The 15,943-nt window shown below is 49.8% G+C and overlaps 1 protein-coding gene across 25 annotated transcripts in view; it reads right to left on the bottom strand.

Annotated features, from left to right (window-relative positions):
* The window catches only part of EPB41 (erythrocyte membrane protein band 4.1), a 168,095-nt gene extending 155,071 nt beyond the window's left edge, over window positions 1–13,024 (bottom strand). For 5 of the 25 annotated variants that reach the window (XM_088790769.1, XM_088790773.1, XM_088790774.1 and 2 more), the window contains exon 1: window positions 8,085–8,104. In XM_088790769.1, the coding sequence (XP_088646895.1) occupies window positions 8,085–8,098 (14 nt within the window). In that variant the 5' untranslated portion in view covers window positions 8,099–8,104. Of the gene's footprint in view, window positions 1–7,753; window positions 7,775–8,084; window positions 8,106–9,761; window positions 9,839–12,869 lie in introns of those variants that run through there. The other 20 variants (XM_088790778.1, XM_088790779.1, XM_088790780.1 and 17 more) reach the window with 8 other exon arrangements.
* Between the last annotated feature and the right edge of the window lie 2,919 nt (window positions 13,025–15,943).

Genomic DNA, 15,943 nt, shown 5'->3' with positions numbered 1-15,943 from the left:
TGTACACCTGAAGCTGAAGCTGAACAATAATGAATGTCAACTATAAATTTATACATATATATAAATAAATATACATACATATATATTTACAAGAAGTGGAGTACAGCAATAGGAATAGAGACAGTGGAGATGTAATGGCTGTATGCGATGTCAGAGGGATAGTAGATTGGGGGGAGGGGGTTTATCACTCTGTGAGGGATATAAATGATAAATGTCTAACTATTACATTGTTTTGTACACCTGAAATAAATAAATAAATAAATAAATAAATAAATAAATAAATAAATAAAATCAAAGCTTCACCGCTGAGATGCTATGTGAGTTCAGTCAAGTCACTTTTTCTTTCTCTTCTTTATCTATAAAATGGGGATGACATGTGCCAACCACTGTAGCAAGTAGTACTTTATATGCAATATGTCACTGAACCTTTACACAGCCCCTGGAGACCTGGAGGAAGGTATGACTATAATTCCCATTTTACAGATGAGGAAGTAGAGTTTCCGAGAAGCGAAAAACTTATCCGAAATCACCTAGCTAGTAAGTGTCAGAGTTAGGATTCAAACCCACATCTACCTGGCTTTATTGCTAGTACCCTTCTTACAGTTTACAGGTTTACCTGCATTTCCTTTATGGTCATTACAATAATACCAGCAAAAATGTATAGAGCACTCACTGTGTGCCTAAGTACTTAACCTACATTCTCTTATTTAGTTCTCACAACAACCTTATGGTGTGGGTACTATTTTAACCCCATGTTATAGCTTTGAGGACTGAAGTCAAAGAAGTGCAGCAATTTGCCCAACGTCACACAGCTAGAAAGGGGTCTAGTTGAGAAGCCAGGTATATCTGTCTCCAAAACGCTATCCTTTGCCCACTACACTATCCTGCCTCTCTTTCTCAATGAAGCCAAGCAGGTGTCTTTATGTCTATTTGACAGATGAGAAAGCTGAGGCCCAGCAAGAGGTAGTGATGTGTGTGCCTAAGGTGGCCCAACAACTCTGCAGCGAAGCAGAGAATTGAAGCAGGTTCTTGAGTCTTAAACTCAGAGTTATGTCCTTCACCCATACTACCTGAATCCTGAGCATCCAAAAATGCCCCTGTCTGATGGACATTTGGAAACCCTATACCTAGTACCCCCAGAGGTGTAGGGAGCCCCCTCTTTATAGGAACCCCTATATATATTGGCCAGGCATGGGGAGCCAAGGGGAGAAACTTTGCCAAATACTGCCTGGGGAAGACAGCAGTTGAGATGGTTACCTAGATGCCCCTAGCTTTGGGCACCCCCATCTCAGTCTCCCAAAGCCATGAACCCATAAGAAGGGAGGAGTTACAGAGGAAGCTGCTCCCGGCCTGAGCCCCACTGGCTGGCACAGCTCTCTGCTATGATTTCTGCTGAAAAACAAAAACTCAATCCTCTGAGCCTAAGTGCTAATTACCAATAATGACATAATAATCATTGTGGGCCCAACAGCCAAACAGCCTCAACTAGAAATTCTGCATAGCTCAGGCTTAGGAACAAAAGATTTGGGCACTCTAACTGAAACTGATGTCCTGGCAGAAAATGTCAGAAGCAAAAGGGCTTCAGGGTTGACCCAGCCAAAGTATTATCTGACGATTGGAGAGGACCGATGACCGCTCGTACAATTATTTATTGAGAATCTACTATATGCTCAGCACAGTGCTAGACCCAGAGAGAAAATTTATTTATTCATTGTTTCATTCCACAAGTATTTATTGAGCACCTACTATAAACCACACACTCTTCTGGGTACAGGGAATATAACACTGAACAAGACAGACAAAAATCACTGTTATCACTGAAGTTATATTCCTGTGGGGGGAGATAAACAGTAAACAAATATTCAATAAAATATAGCATGTCAAAGAGTGATAAGTGCTATGGAGAAAAATAAGCTGGGCGGGAGAATAGGGAATGTTGGTGTTGAGGCAAGAAAGGGGGTTACAATATTAAATAGGATAGTGAGGAAAGGCCTTCCTGAGAAGACGATATAAACCAAAAAATCAAGGAGAGGAGAGAACAGTCATGAAAGTACTTGGGGGTAGAGTATTCCAGGCCCAAGGACCAGCAAGTGCAAAGGCCCTGGGGCAGAAGTGTACCTGGTGTATTCAAGGACTTTCCTGAGATCACACCTCCTCCAGTCATTAACAGAGCTGGGAGAAGGAATCCGACAGACTGATCACCCACTGTGAACGTGAACTCTCTTAAATCTTAGGAAAATTCTGGAGGTAAGGATTATGTTCATTATTCTCACTATTTTACAGATAAGGGGGTGAGACCTAAAGAAAATAAATAACTGATCCCACATCACACAGCTCGAATATGCAGGTCTATTTGACTCCATCTTTCTCCAGCCTCCCTGCTCATCTTCTCTATGTCCTATCTATGCAAATCCTAAATATTTGTTGAGTAAATGAAAGAACGAATGAATCTACACATATCTCAAGCCCTGCCCTCTCAATGAACTGTTTTCTGACTGGCCTTGACTGATTTCTTCTTGTCTTTACTTAATCATGAATAACAACAGCAACAATAATTTCAATGTGCTAGCTATAGACTGAGAACTTTCCCCAAATTATCTAATTTAGCCCTTAAGTAATCCTGTGAGAAGATGCTAATATTTTTCCCCTTTTGCAAGTGAGAAAACTAAAGCTCACTGAGGTAAAACAGCTTGCTACACGTCCCCCAGCTGGCAAGTAGTAAAGCTGGGATTTAAACCGAGGTCTGTCAGCTCCCAAATCCCTTCTTTTAATCCTATAATATTAGTAGAAAACTCTTGACATCAATCCATCACCCTTCCTTTTATAAATCAGAAACTGGAGGCTTAGAGAGGGTAGGAAGAGCTGGGGAGGGGGAGGGGGGACAGAGAATGCAGCCCTGCAGAACCCACTCTGCTGTTCCTTCCACTCTACCACATTTTGGCCTGCGGACCAGGTTTTCTCTTCTAAGCCTACTTCATGACCTCTGCAAAGTGGTAATGTTGTCCTAGCTCCCTGAGGATAGTTTCCAGGAGCTCACATTCCACCTCTTTCCCTTCAGCCTAGGTATGGATAATGCCGGACCCTTCCAACTCTGCTTTTCCAAAGTGATTGCAGTGGCATTTGATCAGAGGAAGCTGCAGATGCGAACCTGTCCTCGTGTGGCTCCTGGAATAGAGATGGGGGGCAGAAATCGTCTGGGGGTAGGGTCCAAAATCAGGCCAAGGGTGAGGCCAGAGTGTTCCAGCCAAACAGGAGAGGGGAAGGGAGGGCGGGGGACAGATGCTGAGCCTCGCACTTTAAAACAGTTCATTGGGTGTCATTTGTTCAACAAGAAACTGTATCAAAACTCCAAGTACCTAGACTGGGCAGAGGTAGGTTCTTAGAGGCAGCAGTTACAACAGCAATAGCAGGAGCTACCTGCCACTGAGGACACAAACTGTTGAGCACGGGACTGAATGCTGTATCGATATTATTGCCAATCCTCACAGTAAAATCAGTCCCATTCTACAGCAGAGGAAACAGGCTCAAAGAAGTAAAGTGACCGCCAAGGTCAGTCACTACATCACACCCATTCATAGGACATGCAGAAAAGGGTCTAGGTTCCTGCTGTGTGACCTAGTATCACCAGCCACCTGCTCTGATTTGAGGTTCCCACATCTGTACGGAAAGGGACTTGATCACGAACCTCTGCTGTAGAATCCAGGCGGCTCGGGGATCCAGTTCTGCCCAGACTATGGGGCCTCCCACAGATACCGGACATCACACTTACTCTTCTCCCAATCACCCAGGGAAAAAAGGGCCTGATTATCAGCTTTCAGGGGACAAAAATAAAGCTACATATTTTCAAAATATTTATCCCATTTTCAGGGCTGCTGCTGGCTTTGGCCTCTAGCCAGGGAAGGGCCCCTCGGGTGGGGAGTTGCAGGGAGCCCAGGCCTCAAGACTGAGTGCCCTTGGGCCTGAGGCCAAGGGGAGCAAGGGGCAGGAGGGAGTGAGCTGGCTGTGGGCCAGGCCCCCTCTGGAGATTTGGGCTTGTTTCTTAATCCTTTCCTTCCTTTGTTGGCCAGATCAGGCTGCCAGGAGAGGCTAGGGAAGCAGTGGGTGGGACCAAGGAGACCCAGCAGTCCAAATCATGATGACATAATCCTTTTTATGGGTGCCCATTACATGTGCAAGGCCATTTGTGGGGATTATCTCTCACTGAAACCTCCACCCCTCCCTGTGAGGAAGGCCGGCTATCCCCATTTCACTGAGATGGAAACAGGTTCAGAAAGGATGAGCGACTGCAGGCCTCACCACTTATAAGTAGCAGAGCTGCCAGGGAACCCAGGTTGTTGACTCCTGAGAGAGGCAGCCAGTGGATTTGACTAGGGTAGAGGTGAGAAGGGGACAAGGAGGAGAGATGGGGAAGGAGCAGGGCGGAAAGGGCCCTGGCAGCCTCAGCGAGAACAGGCAGCTATGAGGGTGCAGGAAGGAGAGGGCCGCAAGTGAGCATCTCCAAAGAGACCATTGTCAAAGCCCTGCGTGATCTGGGCCCTGCTTCCCTGTCCAGCCTCATCTCCCATCACCACCTACCTCTCCCCTTATGCTCCAGCTATACCAAACTACAGTACTTACGTACCTGAGCACATTATGTGGGTTCAGGCCTTCACATATGCTGTTCTCTAAGCCTAGAAATTTGTTCCTTCCACAGCCCACCTAGAGAGCTCTTATTCATCCTTGAAATCCCAGCCTAGCAATGCCTAGAAAGAATTAACCACCAGCTCAGCTGGGCTCACTCTGAAGAGCTTCGTGCTCCCTTGAGAAGTAAGAACCCCATCTGAGTCATTGTTGTGTCCCCCAGGACACAGTACACAGTCAGTGCTCAATAAATGATTGTTATCTCTAACTGCATTTTATCACTGAATCTTCGAGGCAGGCACAACAGGTTTTCTTATCCTCATTTTCAAGGCAAAGCAAAAGGAAGGCAAGAGAGAGGGAGTGACTTCAGAGGTCACGCAGACATTCAGTGACACTGGCAGGGCTAGAACTCAGGCTTCTCCGTACCACACAGCCCCTGCCTAACCCCCACCTCAAAGAGCTGTCCTCCCTGCCAGACCTGCCAGAGTCACCAGAAGGGACTCCCAAGGCAAGAGTTGGGGGCATGGGCCCTGGCGGCCAGAGGTCTTGCCCCAGTGTCCAGCTCATAGCTACTGCCTGGGGAAACTGAGGCAGAAGGTGGCAAGAAGAAAACAAGTAGCTTTTAGCCCCCCCCAACTCAACTCGGGTTCCTCCTCCCAGATATGTCCCTCGGCCAGAGACCCCAGCAGGCCCCATCACCAGCTAGACCCCAAAATCTCACTCTCACCTCTTTCCTCTCCTGCCTGCCCACTGCAGTCCACTCTCACACCCTGCTGGCTCTGCTTCCTAAACAGACCTCACATGCACCCCTCTGCTGCCATCCCATAACTCAATCTCTGCCCCATATCTCAACACCTCTCCCCTAGAGATTTGCCTCTGCCCCTCCCCTCCCATTCGTCCTCCATGCCGGGTGATCTCCCACAATACAAGCCTGACCATGTCATTCTGCTACTTAATATCCGATCGCTCCCCACTGCCTCTGGATCAAGTCCCACAATTGTCCCAAGCCTGTCTCTCCAGCCGCATTCCCCTGAGAGCGGGCCCTGGCTCTCTACCTTGGCATGCCCTTTCCTCCAACTAGGCATGCCCTTTCTCCTGGTCTTTGCCTGAGATGTTCACAGTTCATACTTCAGTACATTGATCAAAAGTAGAGTTAGTGGTTTCTGTGTCCTTCTCTCCAAGACTAGACTCTGAGCTCCCAGGAAGGTGGGGTGGTAGAGACAGCACACATTCATCTCTGTGTCCCTTGCCCTGTCACCAAGTGGGTGTTAGTGAAGGCCGACAACTAGATAACTTTCCAATAGGTCTTCTCCCTCTCTTCACCTTACGGGTGCCTTTCAGAGCCTTTCAGAGCCTGCCAGACTAGGTTGCTACCCACCTATCTCCAGCAGGCCCCTCCCAGACCTGGTCTCCACTGTCCCAAGAGGGATACTTTTGTAATCCCAAAATAATACTCATAATTATAACTATAATAATAACAATAATAATTACTATCATTGAGTACTTATCATGTGCCTCATATGCATTATTTAATCCTCACATAAATTCTCTAGGATCTAGGAGGAAGGTAGGTTCTTTTATTATCCCCATTTTACAGATAAGGAAACTAAGCCACCAAGAGGTTAAGCATCTTGCCCAAGGTCAGAAAACAAGTAAGCAATAGATACAGGATTCAAAACCAGGTCTGTCTCATTCAACTACTATGGAGCCTAGCTTTCTCCTGCTTTCTGTTGTTTCCTGTCTTCAAAACCCTTAGAACAGCAGGCCTGGGACGAGAGTGGGGGGAGGGGAGAAGGGAGCGGGCAGGGAGACAGAGATGACTCAAATACAGTCTCTGCTTCCTTGGGGGAAGTAAGAGAGTTTCACACTAAGAATTTAGGCCTTGGGGTCAGCAGACTTGGGTCTGATAATGACCAGCTCCACCCCTAAATAACTGTGACTCTGGGTAACTCACTTGATTCAGCACTAGGTCATCCATAAAGTGGGGACCATAACGCATAATGCCTGGGTATCTGGGAGGGCTGGATGAGACAAAATATCTAAAACAGCATAAACAACCAGCCCAGCATATAAGAAACATCCAATAAATGGCAATAATGCATATGATCCCAAATAGTAATAGCAATGATAATGTCACATCCACCCATTTGTTCATTAAATAATTCGTCAAGGGAAGTATCTTTTATTAACCCTATTTAATAGGTGAGGCAACCTAGGCCCAGAGAAGGTGAGTTACTGAATAAAGTCACACAGCGAAAGAATGGCCAAGCTGGGACTTTCACTGAGCTACTTCTACACTGGGGAGAGCCCAGCCTTTATCCAGGGCCCTGGCCAGCCTGCTGAGGAGTCTGGAGCTCCTGACTCCTGAATTCTAGTCCCAGCTGGATGGGAAGTTAAAAGTAGGTGAAAGGCGCCAAAAAGAGGAACACTTTACTTAGTCCCCTCCCAGAGTGAGCTCAGAGCTGGGCGGAAACCAATAGTTACCACGTGGGGCCCTGGGGTGGGCATTTCTCCTTGGCTCCTTCCCACAACCAGGTGGGGGAAGTGTTATGATATGCATATTGCAGATGAAGTCGCCAAGACTCAGAGAAGTGAATGACTTGTCCAAGGTCACACAGCTAGGACAGTGGCAGTACTAAGAGGCAGAGTCCCTCCTCACCCCTCCTACCTTCAGCCCCACCTCCCCAGCCACCCCTCTCTTCTGATGAAATCTAGAGGCTGTGCCACTCCCTCCCCAGTTCTAAGCAGAGGCCCTGAGTCTAGATGCCTAGGCTGCTCTCTGTGTTGATTAATGATTTTGGTTGTTGGCTCCACATTCAGTTCAGAGGACCCAAAGTTCACTTAACAGAGTCCTGCCCCCACCCTCCCCAAGGAACTCACAGTCTAATGAGAAAGAGGAAACTCACATTCATGAGCCCCTGGCACTTGATATCCATTAGCCATTTAATCTCCTACAAAGCACACTGACAGGGCATAGTGACACTGAATGAATAAATACATTCATTCATTCGGAAATATTTACTGAGCACCTACTACATGCCACTATATCCTAGATGCTGGGGATACAGCAGTGAACAGATGAACAAAAATTCCTGCCCTCATGGGGCTTACATGAATTAAAGAACAAACATACCTGTGTCAGGTAGGTGTTAATATTCCCTTTCAGAGATGAGAAACTGAGATGCAAAGATCCAACCAGCTACAAGTGGCAGAATAAGGATTCTATTCCAGACGAGTCTGGCCCCAAAGACCTTTGCATTATATCATGTGACCCAAAAATTACCACATCAGTATGGTAAGTGTCTGCAGAGAGTCAGCTGATCGTGGTAGGATCCTAATTTCACAGAGTGCCCCCCCTCAGTTCTTCCACCCCAGCCCCTTTACACCTCCTGGTGGCCCCAGAGCCACAGGACATGCATTAGAATTGAGCCCACATGCAGCCATTTAGCCAAACCAGTACTCACCCAGAAGCAGCCATCGTGGTCACGCAGCCAGTCAAGGAGAAGTTGTGGAGCCATCACCACAGTGGCATATGGAAGCAAAAGAACAGCAGTGAGACACAAGCACAACCAACAAGCTCTTTGGGGCCCCTCTTCAGCCTAGACCTGGGCCTGGGCCTGGGCCAGGGGGGAAATCCTGCCCTCCCTCTGCCTCTGGCTCTGCTCGGGAAGATACCCTCTTAGTTAGTAATCTGGTAATCTGATAATCCACCCTGAGCTCATTAGGCCATCCAGGGCCCAGCCCACTGGAGGCAACAGAATCCTTGTGGGCAGATATTAACTGAGCACCTACTGTGTGCCAGGGGATACCATATGAAGAAGACAGACATGGTCCCTGCCATCATGGAGCCTACAGTGCAGTGAGGAGGCAATCATATAAATATTAACTGAATTATAACTGTGATGAGTGCTTCAAGGAGGAAACTTAAGAACTTGGGTTCAAACCCTGATCCTAGCACTCACTAGCTGTATGATGTTGGCCCAGTTTCTTAACTTCTCTGTGCCTCAGTTATTCATCTGTAAAATGGGGATAGCATTAGTACCCACCTCCAGGGTTGTTGTGAGGATTAAATGAGTTAATATATGTAAAACATTTTCCACAATGCTTGGCATGCAGTAAAAACTGTCCATTAGTGTTAGCTACAGGGAGCTGTGGGCATGGGTTTGGGAGGGGCCTAGTGTGAGTCAGGCCACCACCTACCTGACATGGTAGGGATTAAAGGAGACAGTGAGAGGTAAAGCTCTGAACTCGTCCCTGGCACATGGTAACTATTCAATAAATGGTGGTGGCAATCTTAGGGCTATTCTCCACACATCCCCAGGGGAAAGCATCTCAGCAGAGGGGCTGTCAAAAGGCCCTCTCCCCAAAAACACACCCAGAACTGCAGCTTTGGACTGAAAAATAACTACCACCCACATTCTCACCTGATTCTACAAATGCCTCATTTCCTGTGACCTTCACAATAACCCAGGAAATGGACAGAGATGAAATTATTACTATTCCCATTTTACAGATGAGGACAGTGAGGTGAAGGGACTTCTCTCTGTGTGTTCCTGGGCATGTCACTTCATATCTCCAAGCCTAGTTAAGTGGTCGAGCCAGGATTCCAACTGGAATCTGCCAGGAGTTTGTTCTCCAGGTCTTCCCGTGCTTTTTTCCCCTTCAGTTTCTGCAACGCTAGCTGCACAACCCCAGACAAGCCTCTGAAACTCTCCAACCTCAGTTCCTTCATCTGAAATAGCTGTCAAACAGCCAACCTCCGATCCAAGCTGTGCCTGACTCAAACTCAAACAGGCTCAGCCACTACTACTCCAATTCCTGCCTCTAACCTTTTACCCTATTGCCAACTTCAGCCACAAACCCATGGGCCAAGGAATGTTTGCACTCAATTACCCAAATCCATGTTTTACAGATGGAGAAACTGAAGTCCAAAATTGGCCACATAACCAAGGTTGCCTTCAGTGCCCAGCTCTTGCATCTGGGCAGTGGTCAAGTGGGGCTAGGCTTCTGGGAAAACTTTCAGTGGGGCCCTGACCCACAGTTTGCTCCCTCTATTCTTTTCTCCCCTTCCCAGGTCCAGTGGGCACTGGCACAGCCGATCCCTCACTCCCCGACCTGGTATCCCAGAGCTCCGAGCTCACCCAGCAGGGTTCAGGCAGGTTCCACAGGTAAGGGGTAGGCAATGTGGTCACAATGTGGACGTAGGTAAGGCTAGTACCTGTAGAGTAGAAGTTCCCCCTTTTAGTGAGTCTGGACTATGGAGTCAGACAGACCCAGTTTCGAGTCCCAGCCCAGCCACTTCCTCGCTGTGTGACTTTAGTCAAGTCGATCCACCTCCCTGAACTCCTGTGAAATAGGGATAATACCTATTCACTCATGAGGTTGTAAGGATGACATTAGTTAATGCTGCATATTAAAGGCTTAGCACAGAACTCTATGCTCAGCAAGTACAGCTCTAATTATGCTTAGAGAACACAAACCAAGAGCAGGACTTGGGGACCCATCTCATTCGACCTTGCCCTTGCCCCATTTTCTCCCCTCTCCCTCATGTAGGGTGAGGGTAGGGGATAAACTAAGTCCCAATCCAGGTCCTAGAGATTATAGTAATGGGTGCTGGAAGACCCTTAGAAACTCTAGCCTCATCTCCCCCTTTCATTTCACAGAAAGAGCAACTGAGACCCAAGGAGAAAAAGTGACTGGCTCATAGACTATAAGGAAGTAGAATCCTGCCCCCTTTAATAAACATCAGAATCTCAGGCCCCAGAAAAATTCTGAATGCCCCACCCCCCAGGGGACTATCATAAAGATCCATTCTGCAAACCCCCAGCAAATCTCAGCCCACCATGATCTCTATGGTGAGCCCTTCATGGGTGTCCTGCTCAGCTCTGTGGCTAGCAAACCTGTATATGGCACACAGTAGGTGCTCAGGAAAGGCTTAGAGAATAACCCCATAAATGTCGTCTCTGGTTCCACAGCTTTGCTCAGGCTCCCCCTCGAGGGGTCTCTCCTTGTATCTCCCTTCCTTACTCCACCCAGGCTTCTGTCTCACCCTGTAGCCCAGGTCCCATAAACTGGGCCCAATCCCAGCCAGCAGAGCTCTGGGCTTCCAGAGGCCTGTACAGCATCAGCATCTTCCCCGCCAGGCTGGAATGTTCCTGCTCAGCACAGCCAGCCAGGCTCCTGGCCAGGGTCCACTCTGCAGAAGGGGCACTGGCCCTGCCCTACCAGCAGCTGTACCCCCACTAGCCTAAGGGGTGGGGCAGCTTGGGAGCGCTGGGAGATTCTGTTGGCCCCTCAGGCCTTCAGGAGGGAAGCCAGCCTGGTCTAGGCAGTGCAGGGATGGGTGGATCAGCAGACAGACAGGTGTGGACCTCCTTGCTTCAGTGAGTCTCACCCACACACCCAGGTGCTCCACCTGCACCCCATATTGCTGGGATCTGGCAGGCCCTGCCTGACTCTCCTACATACACAGAGGAAACCTCAGGGCTTCCCCCCTCCGTTCCCTTCTTTAAACAGCCCCACTGGCCTGCTCTCAGACCAGCTACCATTCTGGTCCCTTCACACTCATTACCTCATTTGATTCTGCTAAAGGTCTGGATTATTGACTGAGGAGGAACTTGGGACTCAGAGAGGTGAAACGATTCATGTAACAACATCACACAGCAAGGAAGTAGCAGGGTCAGGATTCGAACCTGGCTGCGCGCAAAGCCCACAGAGCACGGGATGTCCCCTTCACTCCCTATTCTCTGCTTCCTACAGCTTCTGGATCCCCTTCTTCCCAAACTTTCCATCTCCCTCTGTAAAGTCTCTCCTCCTCCTTCCTAGTCCAAATTAATAATTCCCATCTCATGACTACTATAACACCTTGTTTACATGCACCTGACAGCAGCAGGGCACAGGAGTTATTTCTGAGGTGTCTGTCTCTCTGACATGCAGAAAGGCCTTGAAGGTGGGGGGGATCCCAGTAGGTGCTCCTTACACTTGGCAGTCTGTTACTTCTATCTCCACCCTTCCCCTCCCCGAATGCAAAAGTCCTCTCTGGCCTCCTCCTGTAGATATCTTCCTCGCCCCTAGCCTCGTGCCAAGACCAGCCCACAGGCCTGGAACTGGGGTGAAAGTGGGGAGCTTGCTGAAACCTCAGGGCTTGTGCCAGTGCTCTGGCCCTTCCCTTTCCCTTCCATAGCTGAGGATCTGACCCTGACCTGACACCAGCCAATTCTCACAGACTCCCATCTGCCCTAAGCCCCAGCCCCAGCCAGGCTCTCCCCAAGTCTCCACCTTCTGGAGAAACAGCTCCCCAAGCAGAGAAGGGGCTGCCTCCACTCCCTCCCAGGGGAAGGCCTTGAAATAACCTCCCCCAACCCTCTCGGGACCGACCTCCCCTCCCCCACTTCTGGGGCAAGCTTGGGCTGGGGTCTGTCTGGACAAGTCCCCGCCTCTAATTTGCTGGAGGGGAGAACTCCTGTTCTACCCTAAAGAGGTAGGGTCTGCCAGAAAGTGTAGGTGAAGGCGAGAAAACTCTAGGGAAAAGACAGAGGAACTGGGAGAGACTGGGCTACATAGAGACGAGATGAGAGACGCAGGGAATCCGGGAAAGAGAGCTAGCAGGAACCTGAGACCGACCGACAGACCTGGGAGACCAGAGACAGAGGGAAGTCCCCTAGACCAAACCTGGAAGGGAGTGTGTGGGACAGAGCCGGTGCCCCAGCTCATGGGTCCCGCAGTCCGGAAACTCAAAGTCAGTTACGTAAGGGCCAGAGCCGGGCGCGGGGCTCCAGGCCCGGGTGCCCCCTCCCGCTGCGCGCCGCCCGCACGCCCGCTCCTGCAGGCACTGTGTTGGGCCCGGCAAGAGCATGCGGGGCCGACAGGGCGGGGTTGGGGGGTACCTTGGGCTGCCCCACTCCCCAGAGACCCGCCCGCGGGAACCTAACCCGGGACCCCCGACCCAGACAGGCCCGGGACCGGGTGGGACCGCCAGCAGCAAGAGTCCAGATCCGGACCCGAGCTCCCGAACCTCCTCTTCTGTCGCCGGTGCCCCTCCCGGCACCCTGAACTTCGAGACGCCCAGGACCCTCTGGATCCTCAGTTTGGACCTTGGAACCCGGGGCCCCTAGACTCTCCTATTCCGACCCATAGACCTTGCTCTCCCTCCTACCGGGACGACCCGGACCCTTGGTAGTGGGTCCATCTGTCCCTCACCACGTCCCTCCCGGGGACACCAGGTCGCCCCCTGGGCGGTCTAGGCTCACCTCGTCCGGACCGGGCGGAGACCTGGCCGGGCCCCGCCGCGTTCTCGCTCTCCGAGGTTCTCGCCCTTTAAGAGGTTCCTGCCACTTTGCCCGGCCGGGGGCCTCCACCTGCACTGACAGGGCAACTCTGGCGTGAGGCCCCGCCCCCGACCCGGGAGGCATTCTGATTGGCCCAGGCAACTGCCAATCGGCGGGGCGAAGGGGAGGACAGGGCCGAGGAGTGCCAGCTTCGCGACCGGGAAGGGGCGGGGGCTGCAGGTGAGGCCTGACTAGGACGTCTGGCTCTAGGCAGCCAGTGTAAGGGGGTAAGGGGATCGTTGAGCAGGGAGCACCTAGATTGGCTGGTATGGTCTTTGATGTCATATGGCAAAAGTATGACGCAATTTGCCACGTGATGCTGCCCTTAAGGATAGGAAGGGAGTTGGTCATAAGGGACTTAGGGAAGTGACTCTGGCAAAACTCACCTGGATCAACCTGCCCACCATTTCATCCTGTGTGACCTCCAGCAAGTCACTTCTCTGAATCTCAGTTTATTCACCTATAAATCTTACAGTATCTTCCTGAGAATTAGTGGTATACAGCATGTTAAGTGCCAAGCACAAGTCTGACACACAGTAGGTGACGTTCAGTAAATGTGGGTTCTGGTTCCTCTCATCCCCATCGCGCCACTCTTCTTAGAGACTTTACTCTCCTGCTGGTCCATTCCATCAGTGCTGGGAGGGGCTTACTTATATGGTTACTGGTGGAAGTCTCCTCCCCTCTGCCTCATTTCAGACCTGTGCTCACACAACTCCAATGATAGGAAACTCACCACCTTCCAGGCTAGCCTGTTTCATTTGAAAACAGTCCTGAGACTTTAAAAGCTCCTCCTAAAATTAAGGCTAAATCTGCCCTCTAGGAAGTCTGCCCACAGAGAAAAAAACCTAATCCCTCTTCTATGTAGAAGAATCACAGAATCATAGGATAATAGGATATTTCAGGTCGGAGAGCCATGGAGAAGCTAATCCCTTCTTTAGGGAAATGAGAAAAACTGACGTCTGCTGTGAGCAAGTGACTTCCTATGAGTTCAGTGGTCTTCCAACTAGATGGGCTCTGGAAATCAGACTGCCTGGGTCTCAATCTCCAATGCTTCCACTTTCTAACTCTGCATTATTTTGGGTGAGCTACTGACCCTCTCCAAGCCAGTTTCCTCCTCTGTAAAATGGAGTTAATAAAAGTATTTCCCTCAAGGGTTGTTGTGAAAATTAAATGAAATAATCCATGTAGTACTGAGAATAGTGCCAATATCAGGGTAAGCGTTCAAAAAGTGTTAGCATTTATTGTGATTACTGATGTTAATGTTATATCAAGGTCACAAATTCATGTTTTGCCCCCCAAATTCACCAAATCCTCCTCTTAGTCAGGTCTCGTTTTAGGACTCAGGGCCCAGGTCCTGCCTTGGTGAAGCTCACGGAGGTCTCGCAGAGGGTCTGACTGAGCCCCTAGAAAGATCTGGGGGACGCTTTCTGATATACTTATAGGTGGGTGGGCTCCAGTGCACCAGAGAAGCTTCAGTTCCTTTAACCAGAAATCTGAACACTTGAGATCCATTCATTCTCTAGCTCTGTGGACCCCGTGGGGAAAGTTGACATACACACCCAGGCTCCCAAGCATATTGACACACCTTTTACTTACCAACATTTCCACCTGCCCATCAGGTAATATTGCCCGGTGGTGAAGATCTTGGGATTTGGTGGCAGTTGAGTCTGGGCCCTGCATTTTAACAGTTTTGTTCCTTTGGGCAAGTCACTTTCCCTCTGGAGTAAAATGGGACTTATCATAACCCCTATTCTATACAGAGTTGTTGTGAAAATTAAATGAGAGTATGTGAAAATACATATGCAAATACCAGGTACTGGATCTAGTATTATTTTTTAATTGCTCCCACGTGTATTCATGCACCCAGGAGAGAGCAGTCTGTGAATGCCTTGACTTAGCTTCTGCAAACAGAGGTTTCCTGTCCTGCTCCCTGCATTCTGACTCTAGTCTTCAATCTAAGGGGCAGGGCAGGGAAAATCCCCGCAGTGGCCAGGACTAGACTAAGATGCTGCCGCATGCCAGCCCCCTCCCTGATTGGGGCACGTGGCTCCAGCTCCGTCGGGCAGAGCTGCCTGTGGGTGACTCAGCAGCGCCAGCGCCTGCCCGCTCGGCCTGATAAGGGTGTGTGCCTGTGAATGTGTGTGTGTTGGGGGTGGCCAGGGAGGGCTGTTTCTGAGTACGTGCGTCAGGAGTACATGTGGGAATGTGTTTCTGATCTTGATCTTGTGTGTCTTTCATCTCTGTGTATTTGTGTGTGCGTGTAAGGGTGTGTCCATGTTGGTGAGTTTGCATACAGGGTGTGACTCTGTTTCTGTCTCTTTCTCAGTGTCATATAAACAAGTTGCCCACCCCCCTGGGGACTTAGAGAGCTGTGCCCTGCCCCAGGGGCCTCTCTGTCCAGGCAGCCTGTGTTTCTTGTTGAGGTGACCTGTGTACTTGCATGGGTGAATGGTCTTGTTGGTCACTATAGAGGTGGGGGTGGGGTGCTGTTGCTGCCTGGACTTCATGTCCCCAGTCCCACTGCCTCTGCCTGTGAGGTCTGCACTTCTCTCCCCAGATTACAGGGAGCGATTTCCTATCTGAGACACTCCCTGTGAGGGGAGACCTCCAGAGAAGGCAACTCACATTTAGTGATCACTACTATTTTACACGCATTCTCTCGTTTGATGTCATTTAATCCTTACAGCCAAAAACCTTCTAAAGAGAATGTGAGACTCAGAGAATGGAAGTGACAGCCCAAGGTCACGCAGCTCTTAAATAATGAAGAGCATGAAGGTGACAGGGTGGGAGGCAGGTCTTCCCCTTAGGATGAGCACCCAATTTGCCTAGGGCCTGTGGGGGAACTGATAAGCTTGGGGGCAGGGGAAGGAACCTGTTTGTGTCTCCCCCTCGTCTGAGTTGCCTGGGCCTCCAGCCAAATCCTTATCCTTCCAGAGCCTGGACACTGCCACCAGGGTGACTGAGTCTTGAGTTGGGTGATAAAGAGGCCAGGAGAC

Source organism: Rhinolophus sinicus, chromosome 14 (genome assembly GCF_057876585.1).
Source record: "Rhinolophus sinicus isolate RSI-liver-muscle chromosome 14, RSI-T2T, whole genome shotgun sequence".
NCBI classification, from domain to species: Eukaryota; Metazoa; Chordata; class Mammalia; order Chiroptera; family Rhinolophidae; genus Rhinolophus; species Rhinolophus sinicus.
The sequence above is the reverse complement of the archived record's forward strand: the minus strand, read 5'-3'. Positions and strand labels throughout refer to the sequence as shown.